This window comes from Tasmannia lanceolata, unplaced genomic scaffold, assembly GCF_043159265.1.
Source record: "Tasmannia lanceolata isolate RefF3 unplaced genomic scaffold, GAP_Taslan_0.1 ptg000012l, whole genome shotgun sequence".
Lineage (NCBI taxonomy): Eukaryota > Viridiplantae > Streptophyta > Magnoliopsida > Canellales > Winteraceae > Tasmannia > Tasmannia lanceolata.
In genome coordinates this window covers 38,039,128-38,065,140 of record NW_027518689.1, presented here as the reverse complement: position 1 = coordinate 38,065,140, position 26,013 = coordinate 38,039,128, and the positions used below count along the sequence as shown (strand labels likewise).

General features: G+C 36.4%; 2 protein-coding genes and 1 non-coding gene across 3 annotated transcripts in view; 2 read left to right on the top strand and 1 right to left on the bottom strand.

Annotated features, from left to right (window-relative positions):
- The first annotated feature begins 79 nt into the window (after window positions 1-79).
- On the top strand, window positions 80-152 carry TRNAR-UCU (transfer RNA arginine (anticodon UCU)). The gene has a single exon. It is a non-coding gene; the product is annotated as a tRNA-Arg (tRNA).
- A 176-nt stretch (window positions 153-328) lies between these two features.
- On the bottom strand, window positions 329-12,172 carry LOC143888122 (RHOMBOID-like protein 2). The gene is made up of 5 exons (XM_077392443.1): window positions 11,545-12,172; window positions 3,740-3,903; window positions 3,172-3,335; window positions 2,836-3,086; window positions 329-623 (listed from the first exon to the last, which is right to left on the bottom strand). Exons 1-5 carry the CDS (start codon window positions 11,832-11,834, stop codon window positions 512-514), a joined length of 981 nt encoding a protein of 326 aa, XP_077248558.1. The 5' UTR covers window positions 11,835-12,172; the 3' UTR covers window positions 329-511.
- Window positions 12,173-20,883: 8,711 nt separating this feature from the next.
- Window positions 20,884-26,013, top strand: part of EDA7 (embryo sac development arrest 7) — a 29,261-nt gene continuing 24,131 nt past the window's right edge. The window contains exons 1-4 of the mRNA XM_077392442.1: window positions 20,884-21,039; window positions 21,244-21,402; window positions 22,506-22,604; window positions 24,301-24,392. Coding sequence (XP_077248557.1) covers window positions 21,273-21,402; window positions 22,506-22,604; window positions 24,301-24,392 — 321 coding nt within the window. The 5' untranslated portion in view covers window positions 20,884-21,039; window positions 21,244-21,272. The remainder of the gene's footprint in view (window positions 21,040-21,243; window positions 21,403-22,505; window positions 22,605-24,300; window positions 24,393-26,013) is intronic.

Below are 26,013 nucleotides of genomic sequence, written 5' to 3'. Positions count from 1 at the left end.
TATCTTCTCAAAAATAATCCAAAGTTCTTAACTTATAGTATATTTATTAATTGTATATGTCTACCTGGACAGATGACTTGTACCCGTGGCCTAACGGATAAGGCGTCTGACTTCTAATCAGGCGATTGTGGGTTCGAGTCCCACCGGGTATGAGTTTTATTTTTTCAATTTTTATTATCAAAAGAAAGTATTTCTATCTCCTGTAAGTTTCATCAAAGGTGTAGTTGGTTTTCACGTCAGTCTAACACACTGAAGGAGTGAAGGCGAGGCCTACGTAAGATCATCCGATAAAAATAAAAGAATTGCCATTAAAATGAGACTTGTAGAATGGGAAGAAATGTGAGAGTGATACATATCTCTGAAATCCACTGAATCACGAAAATAGAAGCAACCCAACCAAGAGAGAGCTCTTAACTATGTACATATGAACACAGAAAAATCAGCAATCAAACATGGCGTATTTATTTGTTCTCGGTGAATAAAACAACCTCCTCTTTATCAACAAGAGTCTTCAATTCCCACAGTTCCATCTGGACGTCGGTACACAGCTCAGATAGTGACACCAGTGGCACCGATCATTCCCGTTCTTTCCGCGAAACAGCATCACCAGGCCAACCACAAATCTGTAAAACAAGTAAGAACGTAAAGATTAAGTATTATTTTTATTTGTTAGGCAAGCATATCTATTAATTTTACAGCTCAATCAAACACAGGTTAAAAATTAGAAGTCATGGTGGTTGGCAATTTGGCACCCAATAAAGCCAGCTGCTGCAATTATTGGGGTTTTGGGTTGAGTCCCAACTTACCCACCAAAAATGATATGGATGAAGGATAGATGCCAAACAGACTCTTCCATATAATGGAAGCTTTTTTAAAAGGGAGGAAACTGTGAAGACACTTCCCTCTGATTTAAGGAAGGAAATGACACAAAAAAGTGGAGACCAATAGACATTTAAGGACCCCTTTGGATGCCACCAAAATTGGTCCTTATTTGCAATGGGACATCAAGGCCTCCTTAACTGTATCATTACCACACCTAATATAACTCATTATTTGCAAATACTAGTAGTTAACTTTGAAACCATTTGCATATAGGATTATATGTAAATAACTTTTAGAGGTATCCACAGAGGTCCTAAATCTTAAATCTTTAAAAAAAAAAAAATTGAACTCAAGCTACTTATATATTACATATCCAGAGGGTACCATTTGGATCTGAAGAACAGAGTAGCCAAGGGCACATTGCCAACCTCAAAACTTTTAGAGGCCACAATAACCATGAATGGCATTCCTCGAGCGCATGTAAGGCACTAGCCAGTTAAAATTAACTAGAATAGTAAAGGGGCATGCGCAATTCATGAAACCAAGAAAAAGAATCCATTGAAGTCTGAAGGTCCAAAGATATAGCATCCGAATGATTCAGATATAGCATCTGGGTGATACATAATATAAATACAAAAAATTCTAAAAATGCACAATCAATATACAAATTTTATAATATATCAAATCATATAAAATATAGATTTCTAATATCAACTTTTTCTCTTTTATCACTTCCTATTTTTCCTGTGGATATTTAAATGATTGGGTTACTATTCCAAAAAAAATATTTAATGATTAGGTTAGTTTCCTATTTCTTAGTTATTTGATTTTACCTCCTTGAATGTAAAAAGCACCTTATTTAAGGGAGTTTGATGGGTGTGAAAAATGAGAAGCGTTCCTTCCAGGGTGAAAAACTTGTATTTGTTTCAAAAGAGAAATGGATGGTCTTGTGGAGATTGACCTCAAAAGTGAGGTGGCTCAGCCCCAAAGGAAGAGAGAAATGGAAGCTCAGGAGGTGGTGCTTCAGGTCCGAAGGGAGGTTATTCAGTTTAAAATGGAGGTTGATGAGTACAAAAGGGAGAATACTGCCTTGTCTTCATCTTATCCCAACGCATCTATATCTCATGAAGAGAAGAGGGCTCTGCGTCAAAGGAATTTGAGTCTCATCCAACGCCGGAAAGATACACTTCAAAGGATGTGTGATGTGCTCCAAAAGCTAAGGTCTCTGCAACTGATAATTGATCCTCTTGTACAAAGTGGAAATAAAACGGTCCAACTAAATTCCATAAAGCAGGAGATTGCTCACCTCTAAAAAGGAAACACCACCTCCATTGGAGTACCTAGTTCCATCATAAGCCACAGATACCCAATTTTTTTAATTATTGCTATTGTTACTACTTTAGATTGAAATTTCTAAAATAAGTGCTGGGAAATACCAAAAAGTTTTATAGTTTATTAGTTTTGTCTTTAGATGTAAAGAGTGTGGGGTTAAGGAAATAGTATTTGCATTCCAAAAAAAAAAAGAGCATATTAAGAATATCAAACACTGTACCATAGAATCATCAACCATATTAATTTGTCTTTCTTATTAGTAAATTTTTTAAAGAGGAATGTGTGTTTGATTGCTTTGATTTATTGATAAAGGGTCTAAAAAGAGGAGGGGAAGTTGCTATCAAGATGAGAGAGAGGAGAGAGAGAGGAGAGAGAGAGGAGAGAGGAGAGAGGTTAGAGAAAGTGATGGATATAAAGAGAATTTTTAGGAGTATGCATGAGTTAGTAGATATTTTAGAAGTTTTCCTAGGAAGGGGAGGTGCATAGAGGTGTGCTTGATGGTTAGGGGATGTGAATAAGTGGGAAAGGCAAACCAATTCATTGTAGAAGGAGGGGCATCTCATTGTAAGATAGTAGACATGAGCTTCTATGGCTATCAGAATGCTTAGAATTTTCAAGAAATGAAGAAAGTATGCAGCAATGGAAATTTAATAACAAAGATTTGTCTCCAATAGTGCTTACCCGGCCAACAGCAAGACCAGCGAAATCAACAAGAATATGTACTGGTATGCCTTGTGTTTGGATTTGACCTGAGCTGCCGGTGGAAGATTGTGGCGCTCGATCCAACCAAACTGGGGCCGAACCAACAAAATAAAGCCGAGGAGAAACCCCGTTAAGAATCCTCCGATATGAGCAAAGTTATCAACATGGGGCAGTATTCCAACAGCCAAGTTGATAACAATGATAATCAGAAGTGTTATTAGTGCCGCAGCCTACAAAAAATAGGATTGTTGAGCTAAGTAGAGGAAACTAAAATGAAAACCAATGCATACCACAATATTACTAGATGGTGCTCACCTTGTTGGAATAGATAGTCCAGTTTGTGATTAGCTCTGATAGCATTGCTCCTAGAAGTCCAAACAGAGCACCAGATGCACCAACAGAGATATTGTTCCTAATAAAAAGGGAAGAGAGGACACTACCGCCAAATCCAGATATGAGGTAGATTAGCCCGATCCTCACTGTAATCATAGTAGAAAGTGTGAGGCTTGCTTCAAATATTATCATGACTAGACAAGCTTTCGAGAACATAAAACCCAATCAAATTTATTGATGTCTAATCTTTAAAATCAGGAAATATTAAACCCAACCAAATTCATTGATGTCTAACTCTAAAATCAGGAAATATTAATGACTGTGATCATGAAAAGCATCTCTCTCTCTCTCTCTCTCTCTCTCTCTCTCTCTCTCTCTCTCTCTCTCTCTCTCTCTCTCTCTCACACACACACACACACACACACACACACACACACAAACACATATATCTTTCCTCAATTCCTTGGTGACCCCACATGAAAGAGGGACTAATGGAATTCTTCAACAACCTTGATAAAATGCAAAGGTCATCATTAAGGACAAAGTTTACCAAATCCAAATTGCTGTTCAAGGCGAATGCCAATGAAAATCAGGCTCAACATATTCGCCAGCAGATGAATGACACCAGCATGCAACCAGATACAAGTGACAAGCCTCCATCCTTGATGCCCATGCACCACTTTTTTCCATTCAAGAGCGCCTAATTTCTCCAGTCTGCAATGGAAAGAAATTAACAGACAATATCAATTTCAATCACAAAGTTTCCAAGTTGCTAAGATTTATCTTTTTGTTATCATACAATTCATCTTGCCATATGAAGACATTGAGGTTGATCTCATCAAATAAAGCTAGTCAAATATCATAGGCAGCATAAGCAGAACTTGATGTTCTCACCAATGACTTATTACCAGCATAACAAATTATTTCTCAAAAAACACAAGGGTGGCAATGATTTATGCATTGGTTAATTTCTTCCTTTTTTAAGCCATGATAGTTACAATTATTTTCGATGTCTGAAAAGGTCTTTCAATTTGTCAAGCCATGATAGGATAACAAACTGGCCCAGGATATATGTCTATATTGTGTAAATTGTTGCCAACAATTTACACCACTGCAGCCAATAATGTTTTATGCATCAAGTTCCATGCCTCCAGAGAGATCCAAAATATTCTCAGAGCCCATTTGCTCTTTTCGAATAATAATAATAAAAACAACAACTAATGAATTAATTATGGGGCACCCTTTTAATTTTTGCATAAACAACTAGTGGGACTGGGAGCTACCATTACCACATAACATATATCACAGTCGAAAAAAAAGAAAAATAAACATTGGCAACTATGAATCCATGAAATTTCCTACATACCATATTTCTCTTGGAAAAAACGGAAATAATTTTCTACAAAATGCAGATTATCTTGTCCATATGCCCCATAACCATCTAATGCATAACATTTAATATTTGTTTCATAAGATTCTTTGCTAAATCTGCCCATACTCTGAAGTATGAATTCAAGGCCTGTATCAGAACTAATTCTCATTGTAGATGGAAAGAAGCCGTGCGGGGTTTAGTCTTATGGCCTCTGATAAAATTGAATATGGTTCATAACCCTGCCCTCCAATGGGACGAGACCTGGATATTATAATCAAAACCTAATGGCTCAAATTGCTTACACAGTAATAAATATTTGAACATAACAGGATTTCTAGTAAAACCAAACACTGTTTTGGTCAGATGGTGCTAATCTAATTGATGAGGCTGCAACAAAGAGCTACCTACAGCCTCTTACCAACCCGATTGTCAAGAGTCCCTCCCCCAACAATGAGACTTACAGCAATGTTATCGTCAAGTATTTGTTAGGATTTTTCAAAATCCATTAAGCAATATTTCTGAAAAGTCGCAATCTTTAGTGAACAGTCATGATTCTATACCTAAGCATTGCAATCTTTGGTGAATAGTCATGATTTTATACCAACAATCACATTTGTTCTGAAATGGTGCATCTATTCGAATGAACAGGCACATCTGTTCTGAAATGGTGCATCTATTCAAATGAACAGACACATCTGTTCTGAAATAATGTATTGATTCTAATAGACATGTCTATTCATTGATGATCTTTCGGAAAAGACATGTCTGTAGAAAGTGAACAGACACATCTGTTCTGTAAAGATGTATTGATTCGAATAAAAAGACAATAGACATGTCTATTCATTGATGATGTTTAGAAAAGACATGTCTATAGAAAGTGACTATTGGTTGGTTATAAATATGTGGGCTAGGATTCAATTCAAAAAAAAATTCTTCAGATTCGTTCTCTCTTCTCTATTACTTCTGTAGTTTTGCTTCAATTACAAAACTGCAATTTTGTAACTGAAACAGATTAATTTCTGGGCCTAAATTATTTTGGGAGGCAGATCCTTTTGCAGATTTATAAGGGGCAAATTCTGTCTTAAGGAGAGAATGAATTACGTTTGATTTAGGCATTAATTTTTTTCATTCAATATATACAACAATCTTAAGACAGAATTCGACAATGGAGGAAATTAATGCAAAATCGTCAATCCAAAATCAGATTGGCAAACTAGATAAGTTTGATGGAACCTTTTTCAAGCGTTGGAAAGGAAAAATGTTTTTTTCCTTACTGGTATGAAGTTAGCGAATGTACTGACAGAAAATAAACCTGAAGAGAAGGCAGAAGAGACAGCTGATGAAACTGCAAAAAGGCTCAAATTGAGTGAAGATGATTTCATGTGCAAAGGGCACATTTTGAATGCACTGTCAAACATTCTCTATGATGTATATGCTACAAAGTTCGCTGATGGAACGGCAAGGCAACTTTGGGAGGATCTAGACAACAAATACAAGTCTGAAGATGCTGGCCACAAAAAGTTCCGAGTAAGTCAATTATTTGAGTATAAAATGGTAAATAATAAGTCTGTTATGGCCCAAGTTCATGAACTACAGTTCATTATGAATCAATTAATATCTTAGGGCCGTAACTTAGATGAAACTTTTCAAGTATCTACTATTATTTCTAAGTTACTTATGACTTGGAAAGATTGCCGTAAGGAATTAAACAAAAGAGAGATGCAATAACTATGCAAGAGCTTATAGAATATCTTCAAATTGAAGAAAATTCTCGCAATTTGGGTAATATGGAATTGGAAGGAAATAACCAAAAGGCTCTTGTTATAGAAAATGCATCTCAACCTAAAGGTCACAAGAGGAAAAGAAATGGTTCAACAAATTCTTCATCCAAGAAATCCAAGAGTGATAAAGCTTGCTGGAAATGTGGGAAAACTGGTCATTTCAAGAAACAATGTCGAGTTTATCTCAAGGAAAATGAATCAAAGAATCAAGCAAACTTGGTGCAAAATGAAGACATTGTTGTGGTCATTTCGGAAGTGAATATGATCAATGATGATGTGGACTGGTGAGTAGATTCTGGAGCAACTAAACATGTTGCAAGGAACAAGAATTTGTTTGAGACTTGTGAACCTATTAAAGATGACTACAATCTATGCATGGGAAATTCTTCAGTTGCAAAGGTAGTAGGCAAAGGCAAAGTGGTTCTCAAGCTCACATCCGGAAAGACTTTGACTTTGAATGATGTTCATCATGTTCCTTTGATAACAAAGAATTTGATTTCTGTTAGTCTTTTAAGCAAACATGGACTTAAAATCCTGTTTGAGTCTGATTGTATGATCTTGTCCAAAGGTGGCATTTATGTTGGTCAAGGATATGTATCCAATGCCATGTACAAGTTAAACACAATGAATAAATGCACATCTTTTGTTTATATCGTGTCTTCAATTAATTTATGGCATTGTAGATTAGGACATGTGAATTATCGAAGTATGAAATGCATGAGTAAATTAAATTTATTGCCTACTTTAGATTATTCTGATATAGAAAAGTGTCATATATGCATTCAATTGAAAATTACTAAGAAAGCATTTAAAAGTGTGACTAGAAATTCACAATTGTTAGATTTGGTGCATTCTGATATATGTGAATTAGAGGTTCACTTGACTAGGGGGTAAACGATATTTTATTACTTTTATAGATGATTGCTTAAAATATACACATGTTTATTTGCTTAGGACTAAAGATGAGGAGGCTTTAGAAAAATTTAAAGTCTATAAGGCAGGAATTGAAAATCAATTGGATCGTAAGATTAAAATTCTTAGATCTGATAGAGGTGGAGAATACATGTCTTTAATGATTTCTGTGAAACTTATGGAATAATACATCAAACTACAGCCCCATATAGTGGTCAGCAAAATGGTGTGGCAGAAAGAAAAAATAGGACTTCAGTAGAAATGGTTAATTCTATGCTTAATACTTCTGGATTGCCTAAGAATTTATGGGGTGGGGCTTTAATGACGGCATGTTATATACTTAATTGTATACCTCGTAAAAAGACAAAAATGTCTCCATATGAAGTTTTGAAAAAGAGACAGCCTTCTCTTGATCATTTCAAAGTATGGGTATGTAGAGCATTAGTTAGGCTCGCTGATCCAAAACAATCAAAACTTGGTAATCGGGCAATTGAATGTTTCGTCATTGGCTATGCTCAAAATAGCAAAGCATATAGATTTTTGACTATGGAATCTACGAATTCTGTTAGTCAAAATATAATTATGGAATCAAGAGGTGCAGAATTCTTTGAGAATTCATTCTCAAAATTAAGGGAAACAGAACATTCAAGTGATGAAGGTAAAAATGAACTTGAACATCAACCCTTAATTGAACCGCATCCTCGTCCCATAAGGGATGAAAACATTGAACCAATGAGAAGTAAACGAGCTAGAAAAGAAAAAGATTTTGGTCCAGATTTCCATATGTATCTTATTGAAGGAAAAAGAGGAAATAGTTCTTTTAGTAAGATATATAATGTTGAGCAAGATTCTATAGATAGTAATGATAGAGATCCATTAACTTTTCGAGAAGCTATTACATCTCGAGATTCTGCTTTTTGGCAAGAAGCAATTAATGATGAAATCGATTCTATTATGACAAACAAAACCTGGATTTTGGTGGATTTACCTCCTGGTAGTAAACTGATTGGTTGTAAATGGATTTTCAAACGAAAGAGTAAAGCCGACGGATCCATTGACAAGTACAAAGCAAGGCTTGTAGCCAAAGGTTTTAGACAAAAACAAAGAATTGATTATTTTGAGTTTTGACACATATGCACCGGTTGTTAGAATTAGTAGTATTAGAGTTATGCTTGCATTAGCATCCATCTATAAGTTAAATATACATCAAATGGATGTTAAAACAACTTTTCTAAATGGTTATTTAGAATAAGAAGTTTATATGGAACAACCGGAGGGGTTTGTTATGGAAGGCCAAGAAAAGAAAGTTCGTAAACTTGTAAGATCTTTATATGGCCTTAAACAAGCTCTTAAACAATGGCACGAAAGATTTGATCAATTGTTTCCAATGGTTTTAGAATAAATGAATCTGACAAGTGTGCTTATTCTAAATTTAGTAAAGGGGATGGTGTTATAATTTGTTTATATGTTGATGATATGTTAATTTTTGGTACCAATGAAAATGTAATATCTGAGACTAAAAATTTCTTATCATCAAAGTTTGATATGAAGGATATGGGGGAAGCTAATGTAATATTGGGTATCAAAATTACTAAAACTTATGATTTAATTTCTTTAACTCAAAGTCATTATATAGAGAAATTGTTAAAGAAATTCAATCATGAAGATTGTAAAGCAGTTTCAACTCCATATGATTCTTCCATCAAGTTATCACCAAACAAAGGGCCTCCAATTAAACAAATGAAATATGCAAGTGTAATAGGTAGCTTAATGTATGCTATGCAGTGTATAAGACCAGATTGAATTTGTAGTTGGACCTTTGAGTAGGTATACTCATAATCCAAGTGAAATTCATTGGAATGCAGTATCTAGAGTACTTAAGTACTTAAGGGCACAATGAATTACTCACTTTGTTATGGTAATTATCCCACAGTTTTGGAAGGTTATACAGATGCTAGTTGGGTAACAGATTCTGACTCAACTAAGTCCACAAGTGGATGGATATTCACTTTGGGAGGAGGTGTTGTTTCTTGGGGATCAAAAAAACAAACTTTAATAACTCATTCTGCAATGGAATCTGAGTTTGTTGCTCTAGCAACGGCAATCAAAGAAGTTGAATGGCTTAGAGATTTATTATTGGAAATTCCATTATGCTCTAAGCCTATGGCCGCTATATCAATATTTTGTGATAATGAAGCAGCATTGTTACGTGCTTACAATAAAGTTTACAATGGGAAGTCTAGACATATTAGTTTGAGACATAGCTACGTGAGGGAACAACTAAACCATGGGGTTGTCACGATAAGCTATGTAAATTCAAAAGGAAATTTGGCTGATCCCTTAACAAAAGGCCTAGGCAGGGATATTATATGGAAGACTTCAAGAGAGATGGGTTTAAAGTTTATAAAATAAGTGACTTTCAAGTGGAACCCAACTATACACTAGAGTAATATCTAGTCTACTAGTTCAATGGAAAAAGCTTAAAATTAACCAGTTATGCACTAACAAGTATGGAGATTTTATCTTCATAGCCATCTCAAAGTATAGTGCATGCTTGTATGAAAAGAACAAGAGGGTAAGATAATCCTTTTAATGAATCTAGGTTATAGATGTGGGTCACACAAGTACATCTTCATAGATTCACCTATATAAGTGAAGGAAGTGAGGCCGCTTCTGCGAGGTTAAGCTTTCCTCTAAGTCACTTATGAAATCCTAAGATGTAACACAAGGCCATAAATGTGTTGGGTTTCTTGAAACTATAGGAAGATATATTATATGTCTAATAGACCAGGTTGTTGTTGTATTAAAGAATACTTAGTTCAAAGCTTCGGCTACTCTGGATTCTGACTTCTTAGAAAATGGACTACGTAGATTTTGAAGTCGAAAGACACCTTTACTTAATTATAATATATCAAAGTATAGAGAAGGATTGTGAAAAATAGGGGGAAATTGTTAGGAGTTTTCAAAATCCATAAAGCAATATTTTTGAAAAGTTGCAATCTTTAGTGAACAGTCATGATTCTATACCAAAGCATTGCAATCTTTGGTGAATAGTCATGATTTTATACCAACAATCACATTTGTTCTGAAATGGTGCATCTATTCGAATAAACAGGCACATCTGTTATGAAATGGTGCATCTATTCAAATGAACAGACACATATGTTCTGAAATAATGCATTGATTCTAATAGACATGTCTATTAATTGATGATCTTTCGGAAAAGACATGTTTGTAGAAAGTAAACAGACACATCTGTTCTGTAAAGATGCATTGATTCGAATAAAAAGACAATAGACATGTCTATTCATTGATGATGTTTAGAAAAGACATGTGGCTAGTATTAAATTCAAAAAAAAACTTCTTCAGATTCGTTTTCTCTTCTCTATTACTTCAGTAGTTTTGCTTCAATTACAAAACTGCAATTTTGTAACTGAAACAGATTAATTTCTGGGCCTAAATTATCTTGGGAGGCAGATTTGCTGATTACCTTTTGCAGATTTATAAGGGGCAAATTATGTCTTAAGGAGAGAACGGATTACGTTCGATTTAGGCATTAATTTTCTTCATTTAATAAATACAACAGTATTTACACCAGTTATTGAACGAGGCATTACAAAACTTATGGTTTGAAAATTTAGCAAATTGATGGAAAAAAAAATATTTTAACCAAGATCACATAGAGTAGAGAAAACTGATATTTGAATTCTTTAGGTCTATGTGAGCAATACCATTGTGATAGGATGATAGTAAGTAAACCAAAATTCTTAAAAAACATTTAAGCAGAGGAAACATTTAACATTGAAGAGTCTCAAAAACCGTGTCTCTGAATGGAATAAGGTTATCAATATATTAGTCACTTTGGGCTTCTTTTGGGCCTTTTCGAATCTACTTATAACAGAAACAAATCCAATACAATTGAACTGGATGACTCAACAACTATGGCAGTGTTTATTATATGAAAACCCAAAAAGTGATCAATCAATTCCAATTTACGACTTAAAAAAGAATATGAAGCAATTCAAGATCTACATCGATCTTGATCATACCCACAATTCAAGATTCACAAAAACCCAAATATTATGCAATCAATAAAGAAAATCTGAGCAGATGAAGAACAACAGAAATCACATAAAATCACCCAAAAAAAAAAAAAAAGAACACAATTACAAGTTTACAACCAAAACAAATCAACCAAGATTTCTCAACTAGCCCAAATGTCAAGAAACAAAATACATAAAGAAGAAAAACCCTAATTCAATAGGACAAAAAAAAAGTGCGAAATCTTACGTGGAAGCAGAGGGTCCAAAAAGGGGATTCTCTCTAAGGGGCTGAAAAGAGAATCTGTGAAGAAATCTTACAACACATTTTCCAGTACGGTGTTCTTGATTAGGACAGTTGTTGATAAACATTGCAACGATGAAAACAGCAATGTTGGATATCACGAAAATTGGAATTACCCAAGAAATCCATTGCCTTTCTCTTGTCTCATAATAGTATGGAGTACTCATTCCATAAGAAGATGTGTAATTCCCCCTGTTTTTTGCAACTCCACCCCTTTCCATATCCACACTCGCCATCTCTCACGTAGATCTGCTTGCTCTGTTCTAGATTTTATTTATGAGAGTCTATAAAAACAAAAAATCTAGGCCTGTGGAAAATGGGTTTGGTGGTGGGAGAAAAACGGTTTTTAAGAAGCAAGAATCGTGGGTTGTGTCATACGCGGTAACCTACGTCTATCTGTCTATCTTTATCTTGTTAAAACTTGGACAGATAGACATAAATCTTGACTTGGAAGCGAGTTTGTTATTTATTTATCAATCATTACTGAGTTTGGGAGGCGTGTGGACCAGAGAGAAAGGGGGGGGGGTGAGATTTCTTCGAACTCTCGGCTTCAGAGTAGGGAACGGGGTTTTTTAATACGCGGGAAAAAAAGGGGAAGTTACGGTAGCTTTCTTGTTTCTTAAAAGTTACAACTGTTCTTGAAATTTTTTTGGACGATGATATTTTCACCCCCCTTCAGTATGCATTCGCCCCACTGTTAACGTGATTTGGTTTGGGGTTGGAGTTCATGTTTACATAAAATTTCCAACCATTTCTCCAAAGTTATACCTGTTCAGATACAGGGTAATGATTTGGAGTAAGAACACCACTAGCAATAAGTTAAAAAGTTGAAAAGGAATAAGTTAAACAGAATGTGATTCTAATTCTAGATGTACTGCGAAGAATAAGAATTGATTCTGATGGTTAAAGAATACACCCAATGTTGACCACTGTTCCCATTAGTGGGAACTGGGACCCACTCTAGTGTTTTTATGACAACTCTTTTAGACCACAGAGGAGGCTGTTCCACCTGAAAAACAAGAGGTCGAATATAGTATTTCCCTCGGCTCCTTTGTACCACTTTCGTAGGAACCGTGTGGAAGGTGGGTTTTTCTTTTGTTTTGTTTTTTGAAATGGAAGGTGGGTTTTTCTTTACGCCATGGAATCGATTGATCCATAAAAAATCCGCTTTGGGGCGGATTTTTGAGTGATTTGATGACCTAAATATCCACTGTGTACTCTCTTTCCAGGAAAGTGACGCAACCAACTGGGACCACCTTCGAAATTTGACCATTACGCCTTCAACTTTCCTTGAAGTAACCAACTTCACTCGGTTATTTAAGAGGAAATGATTTTTTCACCCCACCTAAGGATGGTACACCCCCTTGGCACGTGAATTGTGGCAGACTTTAACGCTTTTTCACGTCAAATCATCTCCTGGGGTGAAAATTTCATCTCCCTTATTTAAAACCTTATAAAGGTAGAGTTTGCTTTTACAATGTTAGCTGCAAATGCTAAAGATGAGTAGCAGAAGTAGGATGTGTTTTTGTTTTTAATCTGCGTTGTGAGAGGTCTTTTGGGCACTGTAAATTACCTTTTGACAACCTTTTAAACACTAAAAGACAGAGAAGCTTTCGCCGCCTATCAAAACAGTGGAGTGCTAAAATCATTTTCCATTGGAAGGTACTTACACTACAAAAAAGTTTACATCTACAAAGCATTTAATAGTGTTGGAAAGTTGCCTTATTTCCCACCCACACGGAAGTTGCTTCAGTGGGAAAGCAAAGGCAAAAATAGAAATTCTATTTTAGCTTTTGGGGAAACTAAACTATAAAAAGAGAAGTGTTGTTCTCTTGGTGTGTGGCAAAGCAAGAGTGGAGGAGCGAGAGGCTTGGGGTGTGACGGCTACCCTAAGGGAGAGAGAAAAAGAGAGAGAAGAAGAAGGAAGAAAATGGCTTTTTCTTGGGTTTCTTCTTGGCTCTGTTTGGTTGCTAGAATTTTAGTGGAAGAAGTAGTCAAAGGGAGAGGTGACAAGCATGGAAGTTGTGTAGGCTTGCCTAGGGGAGAAGAGTGGTAGTCAAAAGGAAAAAAGCAGTTGGGTGTTTGGTTGCTAGAAGAGTGTGGAAATATTTGAATGTCATTATCAAAATGGGTGGTTGAAGAGAGAGAGAAAGAAATAACAAAGGCAATGATTATATAAGACAAACAAATTCCACTTTTCTTCTCCCAAAAAAACTCCAAAAATGAGGTTTTGCATTTGAATTTTAATAGAGGGGACAACTCCACCACATCAACGCCACCTAGGAAAAAAGCCAATGATAATGTCTCCTCAATGTCTAGAACTAGAAGTCAAATGGAATTTGAGCTCAAATTTTGCAACCAAACAACATTTGGCATTCCATATCCCCGAAAATGCCCAGCCGTCTTCCACATTTTTTGCAACCAAACAGGGCCCTTAGGTTCCTCTTGTGTTTCCTTTTGGTTTTCTCGAGTTTCTCTTGTGTACAATCTTGCGTTTGAGGAGCAAGAAAAGGGTTGCGGGTTTGTGATTAATCCATTGTAATCCTTGTATTTTGTTTTCTCATAGTGGAAGATTGTGTTTCTCGCCCGTGGAGTAGGCTTGGCTGAACCACGTAAAATCTTGGTGTTCATATTTTGGCTTGTTTGTGTTGATTTTACTTTTCCATTTAATTTGTTCACGATCGGATCGGATTGCCCGGCGGATTTTCTCAACAAATAGCTATATAGAGATTTGTATGTATAAGATAATTCCTTTGTCAGCTAAATTTAAATTTAGAAGGTATTTAATTTTGGAAAAATGATTTTAGCACTCACTCTTTTGATATGTAGCGAAAGCTTCTTGTCTTTAAAGGGCTGTCAAAAGGTTATCTACATTTCCCAAAAAGCTCCGACAACACCAATTAAAAACTAAAAGACAAGAAGCTTTCGCCACATATCAAAAGAGTGGAGTGCTAAAATCATTTCCCCTTCCAATTTAAGCATTGTTTCAATTTTAACCTCATACAAATTTAGTCATAAAGCACATATTTTTCTCTCATGAATAATGTCCATATCCAATAGCACATGTCATTTTCTTATAGCTATTAAATACCATAGATTTTTAAGCTTTGGTTTTATATTTACCCCATATTTAGGTCCATTTGTTTTGGATTTTAACAACCGACTGTGAGTGCCAAACTGATATTGGAGTCAAGATTACATTTAATTTTGGTTCCAATAATCACTCTGGGCTCACAATTTTGGGTCCAATAATCACTTCGGGGCTCACAATCGGTTCTCGAAATCCAAAACAAACAGGGCGGGAGCGTTTTGGTGGCATCCAAAGGGGTCGTAAAACAAAAGGTAAATATATTATCTGTCAAAACAATGGGTCTAGACATCAACTTCCACCGAGATTACGTTTTTTTTTTTTTTTTTTAAGGCAGTTGGCACACGCTATTCATGCAAATTCATTGAACAATTTTTTTTTTTTGGTGGGCAGGGCCCACCTTTGATTGATTTAGACCATCCATCTGATAGGCCCCACGGTGGATATTCAATAGCCAACATTTAGTGATGCTGAGTAGAGAGTGGCTCCATTTCCCGACTTGGATTCGTGGGCTCCATTGTGTGAGAGTGGCTGACAAGAAAGGAGAGGGAGAGAATTGAGTGGGATGTGAATCATGTGATGCTGAGTAGAGATAGCATAAAAATTAAAAAATCCCTAAGAACTAGGGAAGAGCAAATACTAATTTGGAATTGGTTTCTTGTTTATTATTTTGAATTGGTTTCTTGTTTTCAAGATCCCCTCGTTCTCATCATCTCAAGTCTCTCCATTTCCCGGCAATCTTGTACGACTGGCCAAACGCGTATCTACTGCGTGAGTGGTGTGGTTACGGGGTTTACGTGGAGCGGGTGGAATGCCAAAAGAAGGTTGACGTCTTACGTAAGTCAGAATGTTTGTTGAAACTCGAAACTGGTGGGTTGTTGGTTGGAGACTTTGGAGTGGTTCTGTTCCTTAGAAGCTACTCTCTCCATTCGAATCGTCATGTGTTCACCTCAGTGGGTTCCATTTATCATGTCCCGGCCTGAGTCTTTGTCCATTTTCCAAGAGACAACAAAATGGAAAGGTGACTGATGTCTGGGCTACTATATTTTGATAATGGCACTACTCACTTTGTTCTACTATTGCATTTTATCGGGAACATGAGATTAGAAAAATGTAAACCAAAATGAGTTGCGCTATTATCAATGTATGGCAGTGGAGACATCAGCTAGAATTTCCAAAATGTTCGCTTTTTTCTTATGTACACTCATTGGGCCCAACTTCTGCCTTCTTTATGTGATCTGAACAGCAATCATAAGGCCAGCCAAATAATGTTGTGGACAGCTTGATCAAGTGATCCTAGACCCTTGATTTAACAGGCCTCGGTTAAGACTCATTTAGGAATTAGGATTATGTTTGAAAAAATATAAACCATTGATTTTATGGGCATTATTTGTGCCCTCTCAAATCTCTCCTTCTCCAACCTGCCCCGCCCCTCACTCACCACTTGAGAAAGTAAAATTATCTTGGAAAAAAAAATCATGGTTGCCACACATGGCTTAAGGTTCTTACAAAAATACTAGGGGTGCAACTCGGGTTGAGTTGGATCGGGTTGAGGCCAACCTCAACCCAACCCGAGATAGCTTTCCCTTAACCCTAACCCCGACCCAACCCAAGCCTTGGGTTGAGGATGGTCAACCCTATCCCAACCCGCCTCTAAATCTCTCAACCGTAACCCAACATAGCTAACCCGAAATCAGGTCAGGTTGGGTTCCGGTACACCTAGGAACAAGCAGAAAATACAAGAAAAAAACATAATCCAAAGAAAATCAAGAAAAAATTAGAGTACGGGGTTCAAGTCAGGTCGGGTTGCCAAGGCCTCGACCCTAATCCAACCCGAAATTAAATCGGGTTGGCTTTTCCCCACCCTAACCCAACGCAACCCAACCCAACCAAAGGAAATCCAACCCAGCCCGAGCCAAAATCAGGTTGAGCCCAACCCAAGTTGCACCCCTAAAAAATACCGATTTAACTTCTTAGTGCAACCCTAAATAGTGGTTTATTGATGGGAGGGCTAGGAATTTCCAATCCCGTGGGATTCATATTGGTGGGTGCGGGTCGAACCAAAGGACTCAATCATGTCTTTGAAGCATGTGCGTGGAACATGTGCTGCTTTTGGTTCACACTTGCTGCACAGTGTCATGTAGAATCGGATAGGAACAATGTGGGCAAAACATGTTCTGCTTTTGGTCTGCACTTTCTAGAAAAGTTGGCAAAAGAAAACCTTTTTCAACTTTCCTTGTTTTTTAATTGTTTGATTTGATTCCACATGTAAATAAGTAACTTGAACAGCCGCAGTTAATTTTGTGCCAATGTCCCTCTAAACATGCCATGACCACATTATTTTCATCTAAGTCATGGAAACAAAAATAATTCCTAGAAAAATGTTTTCCACGATAAATATTTTTCCTTCAATCCAAACAGGGCCTCATTGACGGCACACTACCATATTGCCTAATGACTGCAAATATATTGTGTGTTCCAGATACAAGCCCAAAATCTGTTTAGAAGATCTTATGAGAAATAAAATTGAATAGACTGGTAAGGATGTTTGGCAACCACGCATGGAAAATTATTCTACGGAATATTAGTTGGCCTTGGCCCAATCTTTTTCAAGGGCATTTTATGCTCTTCTAACCTCCACCTTTTCAAGTTGCTCCCTCTTCACACAGAGACCTCCATGGCCAACCTTACTTTCCCATTCATTTGCGACAATTTTGGCAACCTGTGTCAGGCATATGCTGAAATTGTCGACCATCTTTTCTTTCAATGTGGATACTCTTGTTGGATTTGGCGATCCGTGCTTTGGAGATTCAACAGCAGAAGAAAACCTCGTGTTACTCTGAAAAATGAAGAAGAATGGATTAGAATTAACAGAACTGGAAAAGGTCAAGCCGCTACTGCTCTGAAAATTGCTTCTGCTTCAGCAATCTTCAGAATTTGGAATGAAAGAAACTACAGGCAATTTCAAAATAAAAATCTCCATAAATAAGTGATCCTTCGGATGATCATTGCAGATGTCAAAGACAGAACAAACTGGCTGCAATTACAAGATGAAGATTCTGAGGAGAGAAGAAATATCGTCCTGCTGTTGGTTACAAGTTCAATGCAAAGCAGCCATCGGATAAAATGTGCTCCCCCCCCCCCCCCCCAAACCTCTGAAGAGTTCAAGCTGAACACTGATGCCTCCCTTGATTCTGATGGTGGAGGCTTGGGGGGCCTCATTCGAAATGAGGAGTGTATGATGCTATCAATGTTCTCTTTGAATACAAAAAGAAAGGTGATTTTTGAGTTGGAAATCAGGGCTTTCTACAAAGGTCCCAAGGAGGCCATTTTCAGAGACATTCGGAGAATTTGAATTGAATCACTCAAATTACGTTGTGGATGTTATTAATGGAAAGATAAAGCCCCCATGGAGATATTGATTAACCTCATCTTCCACATTAGAAAAATTCTATCATCTTTCAGTTCATGGAGGGTTTATCATCTTTGGAGAGAAGCTAATGCTACTGCTGATCTTTTATCTAAAAGATCTTGCCCGTGGAAAGGAAACTCCATCCCTCTTCCTCTTTGCCGTCAGAGTCTCTTATCTTGTTTAAATTTGGACAGAGATGGACATGTATACTATATATAGAATGTAATTTGTTTCTTCTGTTATTGATGATGCTGTTGAAAACTGCTCCTCTGTGCTCCACTTCAAGGTGCCCCCCTCACTGGGTTATAACGACTAGTCCCTAGAAGCTGCTATCTTCCCCTCCATCCTTGCTCCTTGCTAAAGGCTTTTTGGTTTGATGGCTTATCTTCCTGCCTCTTGGTGCAGATTGCCTTGTTTTGACTGGCCACTGGCTATTTTCTATTGTATTGATATCTCTTGCTGTGGGCTGTGCTGGATTCTTATCCCCAATTTGTTGGCCTTTGAGCCTACATGATTGTAATCTTTCTTTATATTAATGAATTCTGGTAGGGGTCTGCCTAACCCCAACTTACCAATCAACAACAAAAAAATAAAAAATAAAATTCTGGCATCAACGATCGAAAATAAAAAATCACATGGGTATGGAAAGTTCTAGCACTTTTTTAGGTTGATAAATTAACCATCACATATATTTTCCATTTTCCTTTACATACATAAGCTTGAATATTGACAAAATAAAATAACCTAGATATAGGTTATGAATCACTCCATCTTTCATTATTCTATTGATGGCCATGTTTGGATTGCAAGAAATTCATTTTTTCTGGATTTTTTTTCATTCCTTAGTTTAGAGGGAACCAATATGATTATGGTTAATTTAGAGGAATATTGTCATAAAATGAAGGTGCCCCTAAATAAAAATTGGATAGGATTGGTTTAAGTTTGGTCTGTCTGTTTGTTTTTTATTTTTTTAAAAATTTTAGAGTAGTAAATTTTAGAAATATTTTTCCTTTCCTAACTTAAAAAATAAAATAAAAATCAAACGATCCAAATAAGACATTAGAGAGTTGTTGCATAAATAGTAGAAATGTTTCATACATTGAGTAGGATTTAATCTTTTCACTAAATGTCTAAATCTATGTTTGGTATTTTCCAATAGAATTATTCTATGGAAATAGAGAGTATCACCCACTGCGAGAACTACCAAATCCCTGCTTGCCATGTAGATAGAAAAAAACGGGTCCCAGGTTTCTTCCGACTATCATTTTTTTTGAAATGGAAATGGCCATGTAGATAGAAAAAACGGGTCACATAATTTATAGTCATTTGCATTTATATTTTCTAACAAATTTATAAAACACAAAATGCCGATTTACTCTAACCAAGCTTTTTCCTCCCATCTTCTTTTTGTCTACTTTATATAAATATATAGGGGCTGTTTGGATACGCGGATTTTAGAATCCGGGATTTCTTCAAAATTGTAGCTAAGAGATAAGAGAAGAAGCATACCAGCCGCCGTTTTTGACTTTTGGCCCTTCTTTCCGACAGCAAGAGAGTAGCAGATCCTCCCATATTTCCAGATTTAAGAAATCTCAGGATGCAGGAGAGATTTTTAAAACCGGAATTTTTCACTTAAAATCCAAGAAACGCTACCACGACAACATACACCGGCTTGATCATGAACCCCCGTTTACACTGTTTTCAAACTAAAAACTTGGATTCTAAAATCCGCGTATCCAAACGGCTCTAAAGCCAATGAAATTTCTTAAGATCATAGTAAATGTAGACACATCTGAGCAAGGCTAAGAAGGGTGCATAATGCTAGTTCTTTTGAATTGGTGAGCTCTCCACATTAGAGACATTGCTTGAGTACAAAAAAATACGACACTCATGTACCCGAGCAATGAATTTCAAGGCCAACGATAGATAAATCCATTACCCAGTGGAAACAGTTGTAACTAGAAATCCCACTGTAAAAAACATCCAATAAAAGGCCATAACCTAAATAGGTTGCACTTCAAAACTCATTTCCGGTGGATGATCCTGCAGATTGGAGGGTAAGATCATCCAATTAATGGGCATGATTTATGAGGTGCGTCTATTTAAGTTATGTCCCAACAAATGAACGGTTTGGATCATCCTATGAAGTGGGCCATTTAACTTTTATAACATAAAAAAATAATGGACTTCACGCACACTCACAATATAAATCTCGTACTTAATTATAGGGTGATGATAAATTCTCACGTCCTGTAGGATAATTCGCACCCCTTCTAACGTTATTTGCCATAAAAAAGCGTTAAAGTCTGCCACAATTCACGTTATATTGTGTGCGAATTATCCTAGCAGGGGTGCGAATTTATCATCTCCCTAATTATATCTCGAGAGAAATTATACGGCGTGTTCATCTGAGGTTCAGTAACTTCTCAAAAGGTACAGTGGGACCCACTTCATAGTGTGATCCAAACAGTCCATTTATTAGCCCACAGCATAAATAGGCTCTACCCTGTGGATCATTTTCATAATATGGTCCTAACCCTCTGATCTATAATAGGAATCCACATTATAGAAACATCTATAGATCCGAGGGTTAGATTCAGCCTATGGAGATGACTCACCGGGTGCAAGCCACTTGTGTTGCGGGCCAAGAAATGAACGGTTTAGATCACCCTATGAAGCGGGCCCCACCACCGGGTACAAGCTATTTGCGTTGTGGACCACTATACTTTTTTTAAAAACACTGGACTTCACGCGCACACATCATATAGAAATATCACGGCGAAGGCCCTGGACCCCTGGCCTGGTAGTCGACTAAACCCTAAAAACGAAAACCCTACTTTCTTAGTTTCCCAAACCACGAGAGAGAGAGAGCGAAAGAGAGAAGGATTGTGAGAAGGTGGAAGCAAAGTATTCCTTTGTTCTTCAACATCGTCACAGCCAGGTACCCTTTCTACTTCCCACCAATCAATTTTACAAATTCTCTCTGTTTTTTTTTTTTCCATGCATTTTCTCGCTTTTATTTCCTTCGTTTGATATTTTATTTTCTCGTTTTTCTTCCATCAAAATCAGATATTTGCCAAAGGTTTGTTACCTGAAAAAACCCTCTTCTTATCTGCAGCTAATATTTTGGTTCTGTTTTGGGCAGGTCTTTGTAGTTTTAGTGATTTGTTGAGCATGGCTAGCCAGGGAGGTAGCTTGAAGTCCACTGATATAAATGGCGTAAAGATGTATTCTGTATCAGGCCAACGGTCTTTAGCCACATGGCTTAAGCCCAAGAAGAAGAAATCCAATTGGAAAGATAATGGTGCACACTGCTTTGTTTGGCATTGCTTTTTCTTTATTTTTTATGGTGAAATTGAATGTAATGTGGTTTAGTTTTTTTTTTTTTTTTTTGTAACAGATTAAAAAGTTATTTAGTTTTTGGGTTTTGATTGGATCTGTTCTAGCTTTTTATTTGGTAGTCGAATTTTGAGGTATATCTATTTGGGTAGAGAAAAAAGGGTACACTTGATTCAATAGATGGGTGTTCCTTAACAAAACAAATGGTTATGATTGGATCTGTTCTAGTTTTTTATTTGGTAGCTCAAATTTTGAGGCATATCTATGTGGGTAGAAAAAAAGAGGTACACTTGATTCAATAGATGGGTGTTGCTTAACAAAACAAATGGTTATGATTGGATCTGTTCTAGTTTTTTATTTGGTAGCTTAAATTTTGAGGTATATCTATGTGGGTAGAAAAAAAAGGGGTACACTTGATTCAATAGATGGGTGTTGCTTAAAAAAACAAATGGTCAATGACGGACTTTTCAAAAGTTCGATTTATGCCAGTTACCTTTTCAAAAAAAGAAAAGAAAAAAGATTTATGCCAGTTAGTTATATTGCCCCACCTTTCAGTTGTGTTGCCCTTTTACAATGTTCTGTCTATAGTCTGGAAAATATCTTTTTAAAATTGAGAAGTATGCCTGTATCTCTAGAATCCACTGAGAAGCATATGATACCACATATACCACCTGGGATTGAAAAATGTGGAGTTTGAAGCATATGTGGCTTGTTTAGCACCACATATGGTTTGAAGGAGCAGGTCGCTGATTTTTTTGAAATAGCTCATATTTGTACTTTGATAAGGAAATCATTGCATGGATTGAATCTCAATATCTAGTTTGATTGACCAAGAAAACTTTTAATCTGTGTATATATATGATATATTTAAACCTTTTTTGTTTAAATTTAATATACTGATTGCTACATGTCAATTTTGTTTTTATGCATCAGTTAACAGGCAAATACATTCGCTGTGTTGGAAATTTGTTCCTGTTAGGTTTACTAATTTGATTGTTGCTTGGGAGTGTGGGACAGAATTCTGATTTTTCACTGATTGGCCCTATCTGCTGATGTTTCTATAACTAGACTCCATGCAAAGGTTGGATTTGATCCAGGATTTGAGGTTCGAAACTGCAACAATCAAAATTAAGGCAACTCCCGATGGGGAGTTCATTATTGCATCAGGTTGTTCTACTTCCTTATATTTTGTTTTTAGTGTAATTGATATAATTGCAAACATCTCAGCAATTATAAATACCTGTTAATCTTCTGGACCATATGTTGGCGTTTAGTCATGTACATGTACTAATTCTTTAAAATGTCGGGATATAAGTGTTCGTAGTTATATATAAATGATGTGGATACCTAGCTCACGCAAAGAAACATTGTGCAAGTATGCATGTGAATGATCACCCATAAAATATAGAATATAGACGAGAAGCGCATGGAGTCTGGATTCAGTTCTATGATTCATTAATTCGAAAATTTTGTTTACATTGTTTTTATAGAACTTGTGGTCAAAAGAGCAAAATACCCCTCCTCGTACGATCTAACTATATACTACACTGTCCCTCAAGCTGATGTGTTATATAGAACACGCTCATCTTGTCTAGTACATATAAAATGTTGTCATTTGTTGTGAATCCGGAGTATCCAATGTGGCTTTTTACTCATAAAATTTAGTGAGACCAGTGTTGAGTTGTGCGAACTGCTCTCTTCCATTGGAGAATTTGCTCCAATCAATCAATCTTTTCATTTGGATCAAAAGCCTTCTTTGGTGCCATCGCAAATCATCAAACTATTTCCTTAATTGAACTTGCTTTGATACCAAATTGATGCAAGTAAACTTGCTAGAGATTTGAATAATGACAGTTACAATCTACTAAATCTTCACAAACAATGCTAAAGAGAGATAAAACGACAATAGATTTTATCAAAGAAAGTCAAAACACCATTCAAAAAAAAAAAAAAAAAATCAAAGAAAGTTAAAACCCAAAATATGTAAAGGAAAACTTACATAAAAAAAACTACTTGGAATCCAGTAGAAGTAGAGAACTTGTTAGATAATTCAACAATCACGTATACAATCTACAAGATCTTCATAAGCAATGCTAGATAGAGATAAAGCGAAAATAGATTTTATCAAAACATGTTCAAAGAAGGTAAAACCGAAAATATGTTAGGAAAAAACTTGTAATCACTCATTTACTTCTTGGAAATCACATCAAAACTTCACACAGACACATATACATAAAAAGCATAATTTATATTTTAGAGCAGCCCCAATTGAAAAATAGAAAGGGTATTCCATGTTGCTGTCCTAAAGACACTTCATGTTTCATTACATAGGGCCCACTAGAAATTGCTTAAATTTTGCCTAAAAATTAAACAAAAATCACGATATATCATCATAAATTGCCATAACTAAGTTTTCCAATTTTTGTGAAGAACAAAGCTTTGTAGGGCCCTTGATGTGTCAGTTGCCTTGTGATTTACTTCTGCATCTCGGTTGATCCTCTTCTTCTCTTGAATCTACTTTGCTGAATTATAGGCTTGTTCATGAATTTTGCTTACATTACTTTGTCAACTTGATATTCTCAGCACCCCTATTTGTGTGAGGATCGCATGAGTTCTTGTTACATACGTGGACATCTAATGCAAGCATTACACAATCTTTTCATGAAATTTATCCTTAGCCGTTCAGTACAAATATAAATTTAGATTCTCTCACTTTGCGGAAAAAAATCTGTTTGATATGCTTACTCCTTGAGTGCGGATTAAGCATTGAGTTTAATTTTTGGTAGCTTGTCTTAATTGAATTATGATTATTTTAATTTAGTTGAATATTTGCGCATGACGTATGTTTGTTCTTGACATACAGGTATTTACCCTCCTCAAGTTAAGGTGTTTGAGTTAAGGGAACTTTCATTGAAGTTTGAAAGACACTTGATTTCAGAAATAATTGATTTTCAGGTATTTTTAGTTGTGATTTAGAGTTTACCTTTGTATGGAATTCAAGTATACCACTAGTAACTAACAATGTTTAATAGCTCAGATTTGGATGAGAACCCGGCCAATGTAAAACCGACTCGACTCTGTTGAGTCAGTATTTGACTCAGGAAGTTTTTAAAAAGTGGTAATTAAATCGCATCCTTTTGATTCACAAGAGAACAGTAGTATTGGCATGGTTAGTCCAAGTCACTTCATATCGCATTTATAGTTTGAAAATCCAACTAGTCGACTTGGGACTCGTTTACTGGGTGACGGTTTTTGTATACCTGGCTAAATTTCACCCCAAGGGTTATCACAGAGTTGAATTTTCTTTTTTCATAAAATAGCAAATGCTAAGAGAAAATGTCAATCAAATTTTGGAGGTTATGGTCGACAACTCCTTGGTTGAAAATAAAAAGACATCCACAAGGCTTTTATTGCTTATTATACTGATCTGTAATCATGATAATACTCGTGAAATAAACATTTCTTCTATTTCTGAATAAACCTTTACTAAAAAGAAATTTGAAGAGGGGGAAGTGAGGATGACTGTTTTCCGTATTTCCAGAGATAAAGCTTCTGGTATTGATGGGTTCCAGTTGGCATTTTATTGAGGATTTTAAGATATTATCGAGGAAGACTTGATGGGTGTGAGCGAGAAGTTTTTTCATGTGGGTTGATTTAGCAAAAGCATGTACACTATTTTTATCGCCCTCATTCTGAAATTGGAAGGGGCGGTGGAAGTGAAAGACTTCTGACCAATTAGCTTGGTTTTTGTCCCTACAAATTTTTTTATAAAGTCTTACCTACGAGATTGGAAGTTGTGTTGCCAAGCGTTATCTCTCCAACTCAATGGGCTTTTGTTGCATAAAGGTAGATTCTCAAGCACATTATGATTGCTCAAGAATGTATTGATTTTGGAATTCTTCGGGGGAGGTCACTGTCAAATCACGATCACAATCTGATGTCTGGCCCTATGATTTCTAGAGTATCCATTGTGGGCTATTTAGGCGCTTCCTAGGGAATGAACATTTGGTTGGGCAACTCAGCGTAACCGAATTCAGACTATGGATCTATGGCAAAGTCGTCATATGATGATCATTGACCACTGTGCTCTGTGCGTGGAGGCCGGGGGAATCTATAGACCACATGTTTATTCACTGCAAAATGGCAAGGGAGGGAGAGGTGTGGAGCAAGCTGCTAGGGAGATTTGGAATGGCTTGGGTATTCCCAGATAAGCTTGTTGATCTTCTAGTGTTGGCAATTGCTGCCATGGAGAAAAAAAGGGAAGATTCTATGGAATGTATCTATTGTAGCAACGCTATGGATTCTTTGGAAAGAAAGGAGCGTTCGAGTGTTCAAAGGCTACACTAAAAGCTCATGATTTCTTTTCTTGAAAGTGATCGCCTTAACCATATCTTGGGTGAGAACCATTCCTCGTTTTAAGTTCTTGTCTGCTTTTGAGCTTTGTAATGGTTGGAGAGAGATATGCTTCAATTTAGAGCATAGGGTTCTTACCTCCCAATCTTGGAAGCCTCCTACCCATGGCCTATTAAAGCTCAACTTTGATGGGTCTAGCATGGGAAATTCGGGTTCAGCTGGA